The sequence below is a fragment of the Clavelina lepadiformis genome, chromosome 9 (assembly GCF_947623445.1).
Source record: "Clavelina lepadiformis chromosome 9, kaClaLepa1.1, whole genome shotgun sequence".
NCBI classification, from domain to species: domain Eukaryota; kingdom Metazoa; phylum Chordata; class Ascidiacea; order Aplousobranchia; family Clavelinidae; genus Clavelina; species Clavelina lepadiformis.
This window is the reverse complement of record NC_135248.1, coordinates 3,440,602-3,458,791: the sequence shown is the minus strand read 5'-3', so window position 1 is coordinate 3,458,791 and position 18,190 is coordinate 3,440,602. Positions and strand designations below refer to the sequence as shown.

Here is an 18,190-nt window from a genome sequence, read left to right as displayed (position 1 = left end):
TTAAAAAAGAGCACGCTTGTAGTTCCGACGTTGAAAAAAGAGCGACGCTTCCGAGATCACTCCTAAAAAATAGGAGCGAGCTCATGCCCACCTCGGCTAAATTTTCAATGTTTTGGATACATATAATTTGTGTACTAACCAATTTTCTCATGTAAAATTTATTGTACTTTTCCTACAGTGCAACAATGTGTAAATAATGCAATAATTGTGCAATAGTGTATATTACAACCGTAGTTTCTCTTCCTGAATCTTTTGCTTTCTTTCATTATTGAGAAATAAGCTTTTATGATTTGCCAAATTGACTTCATTGGACTTTTCAACGCCAATAAACTTCTGAAAATTTAATGTTATCTTTAAACTTTGAAATTGCAATTTCTATAACTCAGTTATTTAGGCCATATGTAAAAGCATGCAGTATGCAACTATGTTTAAGAACCTGTACACACTGTAAGTCTATTAGTTGAAAAATATCTGGGATTACCACGATTGCATATACAGCAACAAGATACTTTTTTTTATTAAGCTTGGCTTTTTAGTACCAAAAGTTTGTAAAAGAATCACCAAAAATACATTGTAAAAATCAAATCATTTAATCTTAAATTGAAAACACTCCTGCAACATAGTACTATCTTTCAAGTAAACCTTTACGCCGGGAAGTACAGAAATTCAGCTTATGTGTGATTTGCAATAACTACTTAATCATGAAAATATAATCACACACATCGCATTACAGGATCATTGTAACAAATTGTTAGGAGCAGTTTTAAACAAACTATACATAGGTCGGCTTAATTTCCACAATTAAGCTTTATCACATGTATAATTGTATACCCTACAAATATCACAATGGTGCTTCGAAAGAAACTTCTCACCAAAAAAAATAAATAGCAATAAAGCATGTTAAAACATAAAATTGCACTGCCCTAGTGCTCGTAAAACTATGTATATAATAGTTGCGCTTATGTACATTATGCACATATGTACTCAGAGCATGAATATATGTAAGAAGCGGCTAGTAAGAAGAAAATTGCTTATCAAAGACAGGCAGGTAACAAACGCATGGCAATTTATATCGTTTCAAGACCCAAATGTTAAGAACATGTACTGTATATCTAAATTACACCTCTGAGTGTTTAATTAAACGGTTACCTTAATGGAAAAATGGATACCTTAATTAGGTGACAAAATCATTGAGTTTTGTTTCATACGGATTGTGCAGCCAAAGCGTGATGTTTGACAAACACTATAGCAGCGAGCTCCTTACAAAACTCTTCCACTACAATTGTCCCTTCTAAAAATGTCTTATGGTCATCCAAATCATTGCTGGCTATTACTCCTGCACTTGCGCCAAAGTTGGCTGCCATAGGTAAACCTGAAATGAACCACAAATTGGACATGGTTACAGGTAGTGATTATTATTCATCTTTTGAAATGCTTCATGTGTGTGAAAAACACACATCGAAATGCCCTTTAAAGATCCATAACCATTACAGGTCTAACCATAGCAAAGATTAGTCACAAACCATCAGAGGAAACAATTATTCTCGTTTACCTTTATGAGTAGGTGATACATTATGATCGTCGTCATGGAAACCCCCTCCTGAAGCAAGTTTCCTCCTCGCGAGAAGAAGTCGATTCTTGAAGTTTGGAACGTGAGCCATCCGATGTGATATCTGCTCCACGATCACCTGCATGAAAGTTTCATAAGAACTATGACCTTTACTAGACTCACTATTTGAAACTTCACCAAACTTTTAGCAAACATCGTTGTATTCAACATAAATAAAACCCCATACTTTGATCACTGAGTACACCCCTCTTGCTTTTGGCCTCATTGGGGTGAGAGGGTCGGTAAAGAGTTCGTGCAACAAAGGGTGTGGGATTAAGCACAGGCGTGAAATAATTGATGTTACGACAAGATTGACACCATAAGGTTGGGAAAGAACACGAGACAATTTATTCAAAAGCATGGTGAGAAACGGTCCTGCAAACAAGCCACGGCAAGGTCATGATTATTCGCTTGATAGCAGCAAATAGCAAAAGTGTGGTAATGATATAAACTACTGTCAGCTTATAAAACTAGTGCAAGTTTGCTGAGGCTTTGAAGCTTTCACCTTCTTCATAAACTGCAACAGGCTGGCATCTTTCCGCTGCTTCAAGCTCTTTTCCATTCATTTTCGGCCAACTGAACTTGCAGCAAATCGCACACACGTCTTTGTACATCCTATGAGCTTCCCTTAAATACCCATCATACCTAAGAATAGAAAATGGACCTAATTTAACCAGAAATATAAATTGAAAAAGTAAAAATACAGTCAATAGCATCGTATACATTGCGATCCAGATGTAATGCGCTACTAACCCAGATTCATCATCATTGGCTTGCGTTGACTTGGCTGAATCAGGTATAGCTGCAAGAAAACAACTCACTGCTCTCTGTATGTGAGCTCTTGAACTGGAAGCATCTCCTGCCCCATCTAAAATGGATACAGCTTGTGATCTACCAGTATACTGAAATGAAACTACTGTTCTAGTGTTCCCTAATAGCTAAGATCTGAACTGGAAGTTTAATTCAAATCGTTGTAGCGGTAAATATGCCAACTCTACACTACACACCCAAACTTTCAGTTGAAAATTGCTTATTAGGTTTAGGTGGGGTTTGAGGCGCAGCTGAATCAAGTCCGGGCTCCAAATCCCATTCCAGCTCCTCCGAGTCTGATTGCACTACTATGTTACCTACAAATCACCACAACATGCAGCCATGTTAGATGATAACTAAGTTCATTATTCTAAAAAATTTTACCGGTTTAAATTTGAGTTATTAGTGGAATCTTTGTCACAAATTAGTTTCCAACTGAATAGCAAATAAATTTGCACATGCCACCAACACACAAATATTAACTTTTAAATGTGCACATGATCCTTCTGTATATCATCAAACAAGCAAAAGGTGGTAATGCTTGTTGAATGTCGACTAAATTTCTATTTTTTTACTACAAAGAACAGCTCAGTTGATAAATCAAAATTAATTTTTAAGTTTTCCAAAATGGTGGCCATCAGCTTACCTGGATTTTTGACATGATAAGCTCGATGCTGGAGATGTTTCAAAATAAGACGATCAAGAGCAATGGAGTTTGAAAGACCAAGAACCGTCTCAAAAAGACGTAACGTCACAATCGATATCTCATCTGAAAAGTGATCGCACCTCTCCAGAAGACGAGACAACAACTCTGACTTTTTGGTGTCCTAAATTAATGCAGTCATCTTAAACATATCTGCAAACAAGCATTATTGATAAATGAGTGTGAACGTGTTACTTACCCATAGGGTTTCCTTGCCCTCTTCAGGCAAATTGGTGTTGTTTGGTACAATAAAGTTAACAAGTTCGCATGTCAATGCATGAGATCGTACCATGCTGAACAGCTTAGTTAACACTGCAGTTGTGGTGAGGGCTGCTCTTTCATCAGCTTGTAACAGAGGGCCCAACAATGTCTTGTTAAGAAAGTCTTTAGCAATTGATCTTGCAATGTATGCACTACAATCCTGGAAAATAGTTCGATTCAGTTATTATTATTTATTTATTCACAAACGCATTCAGTAGTTTAATAAATTAATCACTAAACGGCAGGGATGTGCCGCGACGACGATTATTCGGGTTCGTGCGAATCCGAATATCTTGAAGGTAAACCAGAACGCATCTCGAATCTATTCGTGTCAGCACCAAATGATCAAATTTCAATCAAACAGAAAGTTGCCAAATCTTGCTTGTATCGTGAATTAATTACTAAAAATTAACGATTAAATGGCGATTTGAAAAGCAAAATCTTTAAGTAAATGATTTTCGGTAAGAAATGTTGACTCCAGTTTATCTCAGCCAGGAAAATAGATTATTATTTCATACTAAAGTCGATAAATTTCCAAGTAGCATAGTATTCGGGTTCACCACTGTTAGTATTCGGGTTCACTCGCCTCTCCCACAGAGGCAATATTCGGCAAATCTACTCGGGTTTGGGTTCGTGTTGTCCCATCCCTACTAAACAGTGATAAACTTAACAGACCTGGTATGCTTCCATAATCAATTGATCGCAATAATCAAACCACGACAAGAACGAAACAAGAGATCTCTTTCCAGCGAAGTTGCGTGCATCGTTGTATGCATAGCTGTGAGAATCCAAACCCCATTTCGCACTTACGCTATCCACATCAGAAGGATCAAGTGCAGCTGGCAAGGATGTGAAAAGAGTCCGGAGCCTGTATTAGGATAAAATATAACAAAATGTATTCCAACAAACAGGAACTATGACCAGGAACTGAACCTTTTTAACAGTTCACTGTGCTGTATCAGTCTTACAATGAACCAGATAAAGTAAAACTTCAACTTTTCGATTTAATAGATGACAAACAGTGAAGTCATTATTAATGCAAACACCATTACGACACCAGTGCTTAACTTAACCTATCAAAAACCATAATCTCTTAATTCAAAGTCTTTTAGTGAATTATCGAGCTAATCTATTAAACTAGTGTAAGAGTGAACAGTATAAGTTGAAACAACCTTCACATTGCCAGCGTGATTTAAACAAATATATAGATTATGTGTTGTTATTGTTATATCTTATAACAGGGGCGGGCAACTTCTTCGGTCGGCGGGCCTGATATGAGAAAATGAAGTACTTGGCGGGCCGGATTAATTATGTATCATCAGTTCCTATTTTATCTTTATGTGACATCACCATTCAGACTGTTACACTTCTTCTTAAAGAATAGCTAACAATCACTATATTTGACGTAGTAAGCAAGTAGTGAGGGATTGCGGCAGACTGTGGCCGCAGACCACGTTATCATGTAAGACCGGAAACTGCCTGGGGGCCGCTCAAAATCCCGTCGCGGGCCGGGTCCGGCCCGCGGGCCGTATGTTGCCCGCCCCTGTCTTATAAGGTTATGCATTAAACACTAGTTTCATGAAGCATTGCGCAAAAATGTCATTACAGTTCACAACATCTTATATCAAAACACATTCACTTGCCACATGTTCTTTATACCTGGTATTTAGAAGAGGACACAGCATAGTATCTTGCACTGTAGCACGGGCAGCGGTCTCATGGGGCATTGAAACGAGAAGAAGTAAACCTTCACATGCTTTCACAGCAACTCTACCATCTTCTGAGCGACAGAGATTAAGTAATGAGTCAACCAGGTCGTAACTTTCACGTTTACTTGTTTTAGCTGATGAAGATGGTAAATTTGTTTCACTGGAATCAATATGATTGGTGGAAGCAGCCTGTAAGAAATCATTGGCATCAATGCAAATTGAAGTTGATGCATGAGAAATACAAAAAGTAAAACAAAACACGTACGGGTTTGTTCGGGATTTCTGTGCTATTATTTTGCAGAAAGAAGTGTAATAGATGAGGTTCTCTCTTAAGGCGAGCACAAAGTGTACACAGAAATGAAATTTCTTCAGTCTCTGTTGGAGCAGCTTGGACTTCGCCACATACACGAACTAGTCGCGATACTGGTCTAAATCATATATTACACTTGTGAGATGTGATTTTCAACTGCCTTTACCTACCACTACTAAACACAAAATTGTTTAAACAGTGAAGTATATTCAACATCACTTAAAAACTAAACCAAAGAATCATACGAGTTGCAACATCTCACATATCCCCAAATTTTTGATAATTTACCTGTGAACATTGATATGGGGTAGTAGGGGTTGCTTTATTTTGCCAAGAAGGTTTTTAAAAAAGATAAGAACTTGTTGCTTCATACCAGGAGGGCAATCTGCTTTTCCCAAAGTATGCAACGTCTCCAAAAGTTTATGCTGGAAATCAGAAAACACATATACAAGTTTAGCATGCTGTAAAGTAATGTCACTATTCCATATTTATTCATGATATTATCAACCAATTTTGAAAGTACAATTTAGGAAAATGTTAGAATTGGTCTTGACAAAATAAAATAAACAAACCATTAACAACAAAAAACTGTTCAATAAATAATGTCAACAAACAACAATGGCACAAAGAATAAGCTCAAAACTAAAAAGAAAGGAACAAACATACTTGTAACATATACTCCATGCAAGGACCTGTATCCCCTGGCTCCCTTTCAGCTTCTTCTTGAATTAATATCTGCAGCATTTGCTTCAAGTGCGATGGAATGTTGCTGTCAGTGACCTGCCAAAATGTTTACAATTTCAAAATTTGAGAAAAAGAATCACAACTTTTGCAAAAAACATCCATGGCAATACGACACCTGAAAACAATGGTGGTGCAATGGTGCAAATCCAGTTTAATTCGAACTTGGTACTATATTATAGACCCAGTCATTATGTGATGGTCTAATTTCTAATATGAGGAACAAGATATGCTTCATGCTTCCTACACATGTATGTCAACTAGCTGAGGACATTGCCACAATTCAGCAACTTGTTGTTCCTCACTCCATTGAAAAAAAATAGAAACAAAATGATTTTTTACTTAAAGAAAATTAGTCCAATTTGTCAGAAAACAATTTCACTGTCTCTAAGGCTAATCTTACTAAAAGTCATTTTTTGTATCGTTCATTTTGTCGTTTGTTCATTTTTCATTGTCTGTGCCATTTTCAACGTTTAAAAACATATAGGAGTTATGTGTTTCAAATGGTGGCGAACCAACTAAATAAACCTTGTTTACAAATTGTGTTTATTATAAATAAGCTATCTTGGCACACCAAAGTTAAGTGTAACAGTGGTGCATTACTATACTATAACCATTATCTATTAGGCTACTGAACTACAACAACTTTTTAACAAAACTTTCGAAACATACAGGTACTGTAGGCTATGAATAAAATAGCCTACTAACATTGCAGGCTAGGCCTACAGTGAACAAATGTATCTATTTAATTTATTTACTAAATGTATATAAAAGAGTAATTTATTGCTTTGCAAAAAAACGACTTACAGGAGTTTTGTCATCAGTATTTTCAATGTAGAAGTTTGTGATTGACTTCCAATGATAGACAAAATCTTCATGCAACGGAGCATCAGGTGCCAAAGCTTCAACTGCTTGTTGTAGGATTGTTGTAAATTTGTTAAACATTTTGCTTTGGCCTGTTAATGTTTTCACAGGGTGACTGACTCTGACTGAAGTCTGCGGCTAACTGCAACGTTGTAGCGTACGTTTACATGAGTAAAGCCTCGCCCATTTACTAACTTTGGTAAAAAATGGTGAAGTATTTTCGCCAATGTGATCTTACAGCAAAAGATTCTAGATTTGCCGGTGAATAGCACAAAATTGAACAAAATTTCAACGACCACAATTTCTTCTAGCTTTCTGTCCTCTGACTTCGGACTTTGACAGATTGACTCATTACTTCATTAGACTCCCTTTATGTTACGGATAGACAAAATTCTGCGGATAAATGGAAATAGCGGAAACAAAACCGGCATAAGAGCAAGCCTTACAACCAATTTATTCTGGTCAACAAAAATATTAATTAAAGTTCAGTAAAGAATTTTTTAATCCAATAAGTTTATTTACATTTAGAAAGTGCATTACTGGAATTAATAAAATGCACAATGACAGATTTTCCTATGACACGCGATGGCATTTTAGATGTCAACGAATATTACCACAATATTGGAAAACCAAATTTTGTGATCTTTTAAGAAATTTGACGAATTCATAGACACGAATTGACACATTTGTGGTTTCTAACGGTTGGGTATATATTGAATGCTTACTTCTAATATTATGTTTGAAATGATGAAATAGGCCAGGACGACCAGGGTTTATTGATAATGATACCTGATCGAATAAAGATTTTCTGAAGGTAGTTGATCAGCAATATCAGGTATAAGCAGGTAATGACGTAACTTCCAGGCGTCACTAATTCAGGAATGTAAAAAGGGTATAACAAAACAAAAACGCATTAATATTTTTTGTTTAATTTAAATGCTATACAGTTATTAGATTGCACTACATTTTCAGTATCGGCTTTAAGTAACAACACAGATTTTAAATAACTCAGTTGAGAGTGTGTAGTAAAAGAAAACATTATCTTGGTGTGAACTTGGAGTCGAGTTGAAGGTGGAACTTAGTGGAAGAAAAAAAAAATTTTTAAATCCAAGATTTTTAGAAACAATAAAAATTCAAAAATTATTTTTAAGACACAAAATCATTTAGGTAAATTAAGCTATTAACTTATTAAGCGTCAAACTTTGACAAGTTCCTAAGACAAGTAGCGTTAACAAAACTAGTCCAACTGGCTGATCAATTACCAGAGGTAACATTCATCCAAGAACAAATGCCTCGAAGCGACATTTTTTCTTTCTTTTGTGATTAGGTTTATAGCCTATTTAGTATTTAGCTTAAAAAAGCAATTTAAGAAAAGCACGCGATACAAACTTCAGTTAAATATAAACTAGGTTTAGGCTTAGTTCCTAAAACATTGGCGTATCCAAGGGAAGTCTTTTGAAAACTTTCTGCGTTCGTCAATAAATTTTTAAGTTATGTGCAATACTAAAATAGCTGCGCGCCCGTTTGCATCGGCCGTCCATTTTTCTTGATGTTTGCATGTTATTTACTACGGTTTCAGCAGTTGGCGACTCAGAAATTTCAATGTGTTGAGCCGCCACGTTTTCAAAGCTTGAATTCTTCAAGTCTACACTATATAACTGAAAGAATGCGTTATACTACCGTATAACTTTACTTTGTAGGCTACCTTGCACGAAGCAGTGCAGGCTATAGTTAAATAATTATTCGGTAAAAAGAAATTTGGCCGATAATTCCCAATAAGAGTTTTGCTTCAGCAAAATTTATCAATAAGTTACTATCTTTATTGTGCTTGTATAAAGAATGGAAATTTGTATTTTCTACACTGCCATCAATGTATTTAATTATTATAATAGAAGAATTTAAGTAGATTTAACCCAGATTTCATTTCAAAACGTCGTTCTGTAAACGTATATGACCCACTTCGTAAATGGTTGATCCTTCAATGAAGCAGCGGCATTTGTAGCAATAATGTGTGTAAACCACATTGCTTGCAGTAATCTCCTAATTGAATTATTTCTAAGGGAAGTATCACTTGACCGCGTAAACGGCTAATTTATATTAACAAGTGCTAATATGTTTACGCTACAATCTTGTTTGCTAATCATCAACAACAGGAAACCTCTATGGAACCAGCATTTCAACTGACTTACCTTCCTTGATTGTTCCGATCAATTGCACAAAAGAGCTCGATTTGGATTATCTTTTGATTGTGTGAATGACGTCATTTTGTTTTTTGTGTATCGCTGGGAATGGTCACAACACTTTGTTGTGATGTAAACTTATTACTTTATTGTTTATTTTTCCCAAATCAACGTTCAAATAAAGCGGTACATAATGGCATCCACTTTGTTGAAACAGCAAACAAGATGTTCTATCGGGAAAACGCGCTTATTTGGTTAAAAATTACTCTGGGAACAACGAAGGTTTTTATATCGCCATATGTTGCAAAATAAAGACAAGCTTCTAGAGTCTAGACAGTTATGCTGCAAGTTCAATATTGTCAATATATTCTTTCTAAAATTCGGCCGTTTTACAACATTATTGTGTTCTTGTATTTTAGAAAACCTAGATCTTTCAGCTTCGTTGTTTGCTTCCAGAGATACTGCTGCAATCAGCGCCATTGATGGAGACATATTATCATTGTTCTTTTAAGTCAGTGGTTCCCAATTGAGAGTCCGCAAGTTATACATAAGTTCCTCATAAATAGCCTATTAAGCAACAATTTTGGAGTTGGAGGTCCTCGAGCAGCCAAACGTTGGGAACCAGGTTAGATGGAATGCGTTACATTAAACAAGTTATTAAACGATCAGCTTGATCCCAATCTCTAAAGACCTTGAGCCTATACAGCTTTTAGAATTTCAGCTTAGCCCATTCAAATTCTAAACCCAATCCAAAGCAATTATACCTGACCATTGCCATGCTTCAGTTCAATCTATAAAGTTATGCAACAACAACTGAGGAGCACCCGCTGGTAGCCAGTAAGAACCTAGGAGGATGACCCGAAGACGGCGCTACAGGGCAGCTACGAGTAGCACCACTTGGTCATAAGAAATGTTTTTTTTGGCGTTTGAAAACACTAACATAAAGCGTGTTTTACAAGAATAACGTTGAAACCACCCTGAATATATTTATAAAAAGCCATTAACCATTACATTATAAAAGTATTACCCTCATTTATTCTGAGAACATGTTTTGAGGTGGTTGGCCGGGCGCCATTTGACAACCTTCGTTCTGAGAAAGTTTAATAAGCGATATTTCTTAGTAAATTTATATTAATTGATTTTCTTATAGATTGCAGAACTTTTCGTTTGATTCCATAATTTTCTTTTAATTTTGGTACTTTAAGCATCATGCATGCAGCATTTATAAGTTATAAGTTTCATGTTCAAACTTCGTCATGGTGGTTTCGAAAGCGATAGAATAACCTTGGCAACTGTTAGAACAAGATTTAAAAAACAAGTTCTTTATTATATTAACCATCTACCCAACGTATAAATAAGTTGTAAAGACATATGCAGACTGGTCACAAACAATAAAATAAATTAACTGCTGTCATGACGCAAACCCTTCCATTTCAGGAGAAAGGCTGAGAAATATAAAAAAGCTGTATTTATTCCAGTATTTCGATTAAAAGATGCAATTATGTAAAACAAATATTTGTCAAATTTCCGTCCCTTATTTGAAGAACGAGCCATGCAGCCATATGTTCACGTGGTTTCTATGTAGGCTACGTTTATTTTTCTCAATTTGCCCTTATACAAATATCATGACATTTCAATTTTAAAGTAATTTCCACAGGTATCGTGCGAAGCTTGGAAGAGCATATGTCGGCACTGACTATTTAATATCTGTCTATTGACTATTTAACACTGCAACTATTTGCTGGTTATCTTAATACAAAAACAGTATTTGTAGCCTATGCATGAACTGCATATAAGCTGCTCAGTGCTCATGCATGTACTATATAGGAAGCATGAAAAAAGTCCGGTTCGTGTCCTTGTGAGAACCCAAGCTTTTAACTTTTACGTTCGTTAGTACTCAAGCCGAACCCGAACGTATGACGTCATGTAAAAAACAAACAAAAAAGTTTAATTTTGAGAAAAATGCCTTTGGCGTTATACTGCATATCCAAAGTATAAGTCCTCGGTTAGATACATTTATTAAGTGGATGTTTGAAATGAAATGACAGACACAATTTGTAAGGTTGATCTTTACCGAACGTAAATCAGCTGGTTATATTGAATTCACTTGCGCAAATGTATCTCATATCTTCTTATAATAGAAACAAACTGAAAAATGTGGCATGGATGGCACTTTGCGTACCACATGCATGAATTTCGTAACGGCTATATACACCGTGTACAAACAAGTGCTAGTAGCAACTAATGGAGACATAAGAAGTCCGCACATTAACATTTGATTTACTTTTACAAGTATAGCACTCTTTTAGCCATTGTAGGCTGCACAACGTAGGCCTATATCATTGCAATTTTCTTGAACTTACATATTTTATTTGAATTGAATTTCTCAGTTTGTAAATTACCTCTTGCATGCTTATACGGTTTTTTACATTTTTCGCATTTATTTGCTTTTTCTCCTTTTTGCTGCAGAAGAAGAACAACTAATCATTGCCGACATTGAGTGGCAAAGAGAGCCAGCACGCAGCACAATTACTATGGCAATAACTAACCGTGTAGCCTACTATAGTCGACAGAAAACTTAACAAAGCAATATAAGTCTTTAAGTTACTTTGAAAAGAAGTTTTTAACAAATGTTCTTCAACAAACAAACCATTCTTTTTTATTTTCCAAAAACTTAACGCTCGGGTAAACCTGCATAAAAGCGAAGCTTGAAAACATTTCAAATTGATGTGGTTTGGGATCGTGTTTGGCACATTCCTAATCTACATGCATTATACTGCATTATACATAATATTCTACATATGAGGTATGTCAGAAACGTTCCAGGAGCGCGGTCACAAAAGATCCATTTCAAACCCAAACTGCAAGTTATCCCCTTGAAAATACTCCCCTGGAGTCTAATGTATTTTCCTATTCTTCTCTGCCACGCTTGCACGCACTCCTGGAAGAATTTTTTCGGGATTCTCCGTAGCTCTGTCGTCACAGTATTTTTGCTGTTGTGCACATCTTCAAAACGGGTTCCCTTGGTGACGCCCTTGAACTTGGGGAAGAGGAAAAAATCACATGGAGCCAGGTCGAGCGAGTAGGGAGGTTGCTCTAGCACAGTGATGTTTTTCTAGACCAGGAATTGTCGGATACTCAGTGGGGTGTGGATGGGGGCGTTGTCATGGTGAAGCACCCACGAGTTGTCCTGCCACAACTTTCGCTTCTTCTCGTACACTGAGCGAATCAAACGCCGCAGTATCTCTTTCTAGACATGCTGGTTGATCATCTGGCCTTGTGGTAAGAACTCGCAGTGGACAGTGACCCACACATCGAAAAATGCGATCAACAAGAGCATGTTAAATACATATATAGGCTATATGTTGAAGTTATGATGTTATATATACAGTTTATCGCAAAGGGTATCTTAACAGTGTAATGGGACCCGAATTTTTACATCGTGATGGAACCAGCGAAAATGTTAGTAACAATAACCTTTTAAATAGTTTAATTACCAACGTGAAATTCTGATTGCGGGAAACGAGTAGGCTAATTATTTGAAGCTACCTACAGTACACTTTTTTTCGAAACTTTAATCAAAATAAAATCAACAAAAAAATCGTGATCAACAAATGACAACTTTGATTTGTTAATAATTTGGTAAATTGACTTTGCAGTAAAAAACACAAAGTACAAAAAATTAATAGACATCTGAAGACCTCTGCGGATATTAAAGTTTGCTCACTTTGTTTGTCTAATTTACAAAAGACGTTTCCTTTTTTTCTTTTTGTTCTTTAAGAAACCGTTATTTGCAAACCGGTATATTGGATTCTCGTGCAAAATTTAACAAATATAAAGAAAGCGCCAATCGATATCGACGAATTGAAAAAATATTACCTTATAGGCTATTGTTTCTACCATAGACGCTCTTTCCATCGCGACCAATCCAGCAAGAGCGTATATGGTTACAAATAAGAGGTGATGAGTTGAAATCTACTGGCTGCATCAGCGCGGGAAGAAATTCAGAAACAAAATGCTCAAAGAAGTCTTTATCGTAACTTGCATTTTTATGCAGATTAGTTTATCATACCAACGAAGATTAGGTATAATAAATACCGTGGTAGGATTTACGATAACATTTGGTTCTTTCTGTCATTTATATCATTTCATGATTTTCAGACACTGACTTTGAAATTAAAAGTGCTAACACAAACTCGTCGATTGCCGTTTGTTCTGGGTCACTGAGTACGTCATGTAAGTAGGTCAACAATTATGCTTGTTCTTAATATGAAAGTTTTCTACTAATTCTATTCTTTTATGTTGTAGTTTGTGCAGTTGCTAGGTGTCCCAAATTCATAAATATAACTGTCAACCCAAGATGTGGTAAGATGTTTAAAGATATTTCACTTTTTTATTTTGCCTTATTCATTCAGTAATGCAAACAAAACACATGGGTTATCTATGAGCTATTCAAAGCACCGCAATAAAACTATTATTTGTAGTTATTGAAATCAAAATGCCTCCACAAATTAAGCGATGCCAAAACTGGACATTTTCTTGGACTATGAAAAAAGCCGTGGGAAGGTGTATTTTAGGTTAGTAGCATATACTTTTTGCATCGAAACTTTGTCAAGGATTTATATGATGTTGGATTTATAATGGTAATGGCATTCAAGAGACCAAAAAATTCCGTAAAAAGGGCTTATTTACTGTATGAATAATGAAATTTAATTACTTTGCTGATAATTGCATTAAGCTGCCTGGCAATTAAAAATGATTTGACCAGATCTACTTGCAAAGTATATTTAAGTGTAAGCTTGGAGGAGTTTATTAAAATACTTTTTGAAATGTGTCATATATGTTAAAAAGTGAAGTACTGTAACGTACGGATACTCCTGTCAATTAAGGCATTCGATAATGAATACAACGCTTATATGGCAGAGATAATATGCGACTCGATCCATGGAAAAGTGAAAACCGCGTTATGCTCGTGTTCATGCTTTGCAGGTGAGTTTACGACATTGATCTGCTTAACTCGCTTGTTAATATTTTTTCTTGCATGATCTGCTGAGCTTTCCAAAACCAGAATTAACTTATATACAGAACCTGCGGTAGACGATTTAAGCACTATCGCACTGTCTACGGAGATGGCAGCAACTATTTCGGCATCCGCAGTAACTCCAATACATAGCGACATCAATAAAACAGCGCCAGTCGTGTATTCAACCATTAAAACATTAAAATCTACCAGTGACATGGCTGCGTTTTTACCGCAAATGACGACAGCTGCAAGTACTGCCGCTGTAACGAATTATGCAAGTAGAAAAACCACAACCGAGGTCACATTTGCAAAAGCTACAGAAATAACGTCAACATTGCCAGTGTTTGCAACCATGGCAAAAAACAGTACAGCAACAACCACAAGCTACTGTAAGTACAAAACAGCCTGCTTTCCTGACTTGTGGAAGATGTTTTTAAACATTCTTTGCTTGTAAGACGTTGCTTATGCTTTGTTAATCGTAATTAAATACTGTACTCAATTGTTGTTGTTCTCATTTTAGTGCAGGACTTGGAGAAAATTCTGGTAAAAATGAAAAAAATGATGTCATGCTCTTGTAGTGAAACTAGCAATGGTATCGATTGTCAGAAATGCCGTAAAGGAAAACGAAAGCTGATTGCGAACCAACTTAGAGAGTTTGAAAATGTTTTGAAAAACACATCATTACAACTGATCGATACCGGAAACAGGATCGCTAGCACAGAACATGTCCAGCTCATAGCTTTGAGAGAGCACTGTTTGAACAGTTCTTTTTCTTATGGCGTAGCTGAAATTCCCTTGAACGAGTACGAGGTGACTTGCAACTACTCCACACAAAGCAATAAACTAATAAACGGTTGTCTTGATTACGTAGTCATTACAGCCGAGGTTTACATCGACAGCTCAATAATGAGCTATCTTAAGGATGATCCGGAACAGGAGAACTCTTGGAGCTCCCATGAAACTCATTATATTGTCCCTCAAAGTATCCCTTATCTTAGCGTCTCCACTGTTGAAATCAGAGCTCTAAACAAACTGAACGGAACTGTCCGCTATCAGTTAAACAGCTCGATAGCAAAAGTTATACAAGATCAAGTCGTTCCCTATGTTTATCATAATCAGCAGGGTAAGCGCATATATGTAAAAGATATTACGGTAAGCTGCGATTTCATCGATGAAAGAGAAAGTGAATTTTCTACGTTTGGGTGCAAACGGGTAGACCACAACAAGTTTGGGCCAGTAGTCTGCGAATGCAATCACACAACGGTGTTCGCCATTCTTCTTTCTGTGGAGTCTGTTGCAGTACCTGCTGGTGTCAAGGTAAGCTACTGGTTATTTTTGAGTGTGTCATAATGCACGCCGTTTATAAATCGAAGTGAGGTTGCTGTTTTCTTAGCTTTTGCATATATCTACAGTTGTGTTCTTATATTACGGAATCCATATCCCTGATCTTTCTGTCCTTGACAATAACAATCCTCTATTGCAATAAAAGTCGCATAGACAGCGACAGGACTCTGATTCAGCTTAACCTTTCTGTCTCGCTCTTCTGTTTCCACATCATCAATTTATTTCATGACTTGGCGGTAGAGAACGACGCAGCTTGCATCACCATAGCTATCGGCGTGCATTTTTTCCTCCTTTCAACAGGTAAAAAGTAGCCTAATGGCTTGTACACGTGTAAACCTGGTTCTATCTACTAAATCAGCATGGTCCAACTTCTTTTCATCGCGGGCCAAAATCAGAAAACTTTTTTATCTTGCGGGCCAATGTTTTTAAATTAGAACTGAAGAGCTTAGCTATTTAGCTACTTAGCTATTAAATGCTGATCAATGTGACATCTGCGGTCGAGGTTCTTCCTCGACAATAGCGACTATCAAAGCTGACTATCAGTTCGTGGGCCAAAAAATCGGTGCTCGCGGGCCAACTTTGGCCCGCGGGCCTGCAGTTGGACCACGCTGTACTAAATAACCATAAGTCGCAAATTGATTTGTTACTCTTTTCTTAATAGCTATGTGGATGCTAGCGGAAGGTCTACGACTGTTTATGAAGACTTCGGACCACGTGTTGTCGTACAATACGATCCAATCGCGTCAAATCGCCATTGTCAACCATCTGATTGGTTGGGGAATCCCCGCTCTGTTTACATCGATATCTTCTATCGTCGGCCTGGCCTTGGACGTCTACATGAAGCCGTGTTATTTATTCGTAGAAGAGGAGGAATACAGAAATTCCGCAATGTATGAGCCGAAGTACGAAACCTGGGTCCCAAAATATGATATATGCTGGCTCGATCCAGGAACGGAAATTTTTTGGGTTGGTGTCGTCATACCAGTCCTGACCGCATTGTTTCTCAACGTCATCATTGCAATCAAGGTGAGAAAAACGATGTTGTTAAACCTCTAAGGTTAATTGCAGTGAAGATTCATTAACGTGTATTCAAAATGTCTTTCATGCTCGTTACAGGCAAACCGTAACTACATCGAGACCGGCATAATCCCACTACACACGTGATATAGATCGCAGCCAAATAACTCATAAGTTGTCAAAAAAATTTGCCGTTTTCGAAAATTTTTCAATTAAATTTACGAAAAGATGAGGATAATATTTAATTACAAAGGTAACAACCTAAAATGCGAACCACATGTCCACATTTACACCAAGCTCTACAACTATCGGATAAAATCACCACAGAAGCTAGCTCGGTAACCGGGGTTCGAGCGATGAGGAATCATCGCCGGGTTTAAGTCGTGCAAACACTTTCCTCAGTCCGAGCTAGGATAAAGATCATTATCAGATCATACCATAATTAACTTACTTAATTTTTGAAAATGACGATTATACTAATAATTTTACAGGTAACGGTTTCGATAACCAAGATCAAAAAGAGGACGATGAAACTAACCCTTCCCTGTGAAAAGAAAAAGCAATCAAATTCGAATGTGAATTCTCTGCTCACTACACTAAGGACGATGGTAATGCTACTCACCGTTCTCGGGACCTCGTGGGTACTGGGCTTTTTAACAGGTAGCAGGTGCTGAGGTTCTACTTATCGGTCGCTTTTATTAAGTAAAGAATCTAATTCTTTTCTCCAATTTGCTTTACTTTTTAAATTAAACGCTTTTGATTAACCGACCACGGTTGCAATGTTTTCTATACAGGTATCCAGAACCACGAAGCTTCGGTGATAATGATGTACACGAATGTCGTTGTCAATGGGCTTCAGGGAGTCTTCGTTTACATTCTGTACTGTCGTTTTAACCCGGGTTTAAGAAGAAAAATTTACCACCACGAAAACCAATCAACCTACCGTCTGCGAAAAAGAACAACTTCCTCAATCTCAAGTGCCAGTACGATTTCTTTTGACGTTACTCGGAGTCATTAGAACCATGACGAAAAGTGAAAGGAAAACATTAGTTCACATTGTGCGTAAATAGCTATTTTCAGCATAATCATTTCGTTGACGTGGAACTGTAATTTTGTAATTTATAATTACGTTGTATTTTACATTTGCCAGCCGCAGCAATTAGTAGCTTACTTCATATTGTTTTGTTTTATTTAAAAAGTTTTGTAAATTTAATTATGGCTACTTAGTGAAGATCTCACACTTCCTTTTAATAATAAAATCCAAGTGTTAAGGGCATAATTTTAATCAGCTCCTTGAGTCAAATTTTAAAGCTTTTTGGGAGTTTGTTGTTCGGTCTATCACCTATGAGCACGACAAAGCATGGGCTAGTTAATTGTACCATAACCTAAATAGATTATTCAAAAGAACTTCGGCGATCAGAAGGTTATGATTCCAGATGAAGAGTAAGTGGAAAAAGTTACGCGTTCTTCCCAGCTAGCAGTTAGCACGGGCTATCCCAAGCGTTCTTGTAAACAATTCAGTGAAAACATTTCAGTATCACAGCGCAAAGTGATATACCCAAGTGATGACAGTAGTCACCGTGAGGTAGAACAGCGACGGCGAAAGCCACAGAGCCAAC

The 18,190-nt window shown here is 36.8% G+C and overlaps 2 protein-coding genes across 2 annotated transcripts; one reads left to right on the top strand and one right to left on the bottom strand.

The window, feature by feature from the left end:
* Positions 1–493: 493 nt before the first annotated feature.
* LOC143470440 (FHF complex subunit HOOK interacting protein 2A-like) lies at positions 494–7,368 on the bottom strand. The gene is made up of 14 exons (XM_076968577.1): positions 6,951–7,368; positions 6,069–6,182; positions 5,691–5,827; positions 5,358–5,520; positions 5,043–5,281; positions 4,059–4,251; positions 3,322–3,543; positions 3,066–3,246; positions 2,617–2,736; positions 2,363–2,477; positions 2,115–2,254; positions 1,797–1,984; positions 1,553–1,688; positions 494–1,372 (listed from the first exon to the last, which is right to left on the bottom strand). Exons 1-14 carry the CDS (start codon positions 7,086–7,088, stop codon positions 1,203–1,205), a joined length of 2,256 nt encoding a protein of 751 aa, XP_076824692.1. The 5' UTR covers positions 7,089–7,368; the 3' UTR covers positions 494–1,202.
* Positions 7,369–13,018: 5,650 nt separating this feature from the next.
* On the top strand, positions 13,019–17,955 carry LOC143470238 (uncharacterized). Its single transcript, XM_076968239.1, has 11 exons — positions 13,019–13,272; positions 13,349–13,423; positions 13,496–13,552; positions 13,672–13,764; positions 14,111–14,176; positions 14,273–14,599; positions 14,731–15,527; positions 15,623–15,854; positions 16,216–16,580; positions 17,063–17,231; positions 17,366–17,955. Exons 1-11 carry the CDS (start codon positions 13,203–13,205, stop codon positions 17,587–17,589), a joined length of 2,475 nt encoding a protein of 824 aa, XP_076824354.1. The 5' UTR covers positions 13,019–13,202; the 3' UTR covers positions 17,590–17,955.
* The last annotated feature ends 235 nt before the right edge of the window (positions 17,956–18,190 follow it).

Excerpts from the sequence above, each read along its gene's own strand:
- LOC143470238 (XM_076968239.1), top strand. The coding sequence starts at position 13,203 with ATGCTCAAAGAAGTCTTTATCGTAACTTGCATTTTTATGCAGATTAGT. Across the intron at positions 14,177-14,272 it reads CTCGTGTTCATGCTTTGCAG|AACCTGCGGTAGACGATTTA; the intron begins GTGAGTTTACGA and ends ACTTATATACAG. Across the intron at positions 16,581-17,062 it reads ACGTCATCATTGCAATCAAG|GTAACGGTTTCGATAACCAA; the intron begins GTGAGAAAAACG and ends ATAATTTTACAG.
- LOC143470440 (XM_076968577.1), bottom strand. The coding sequence starts at position 7,088 with ATGTTTAACAAATTTACAACAATCCTACAACAAGCAGTTGAAGCTTTG. Across the intron at positions 5,282-5,357 it reads CAGAAATCCCGAACAAACCC|GCTGCTTCCACCAATCATAT; the intron begins GTACGTGTTTTG and ends GATTTCTTACAG. Across the intron at positions 1,985-2,114 it reads TGTTGCAGTTTATGAAGAAG|GACCGTTTCTCACCATGCTT; the intron begins GTGAAAGCTTCA and ends GCTTGTTTGCAG.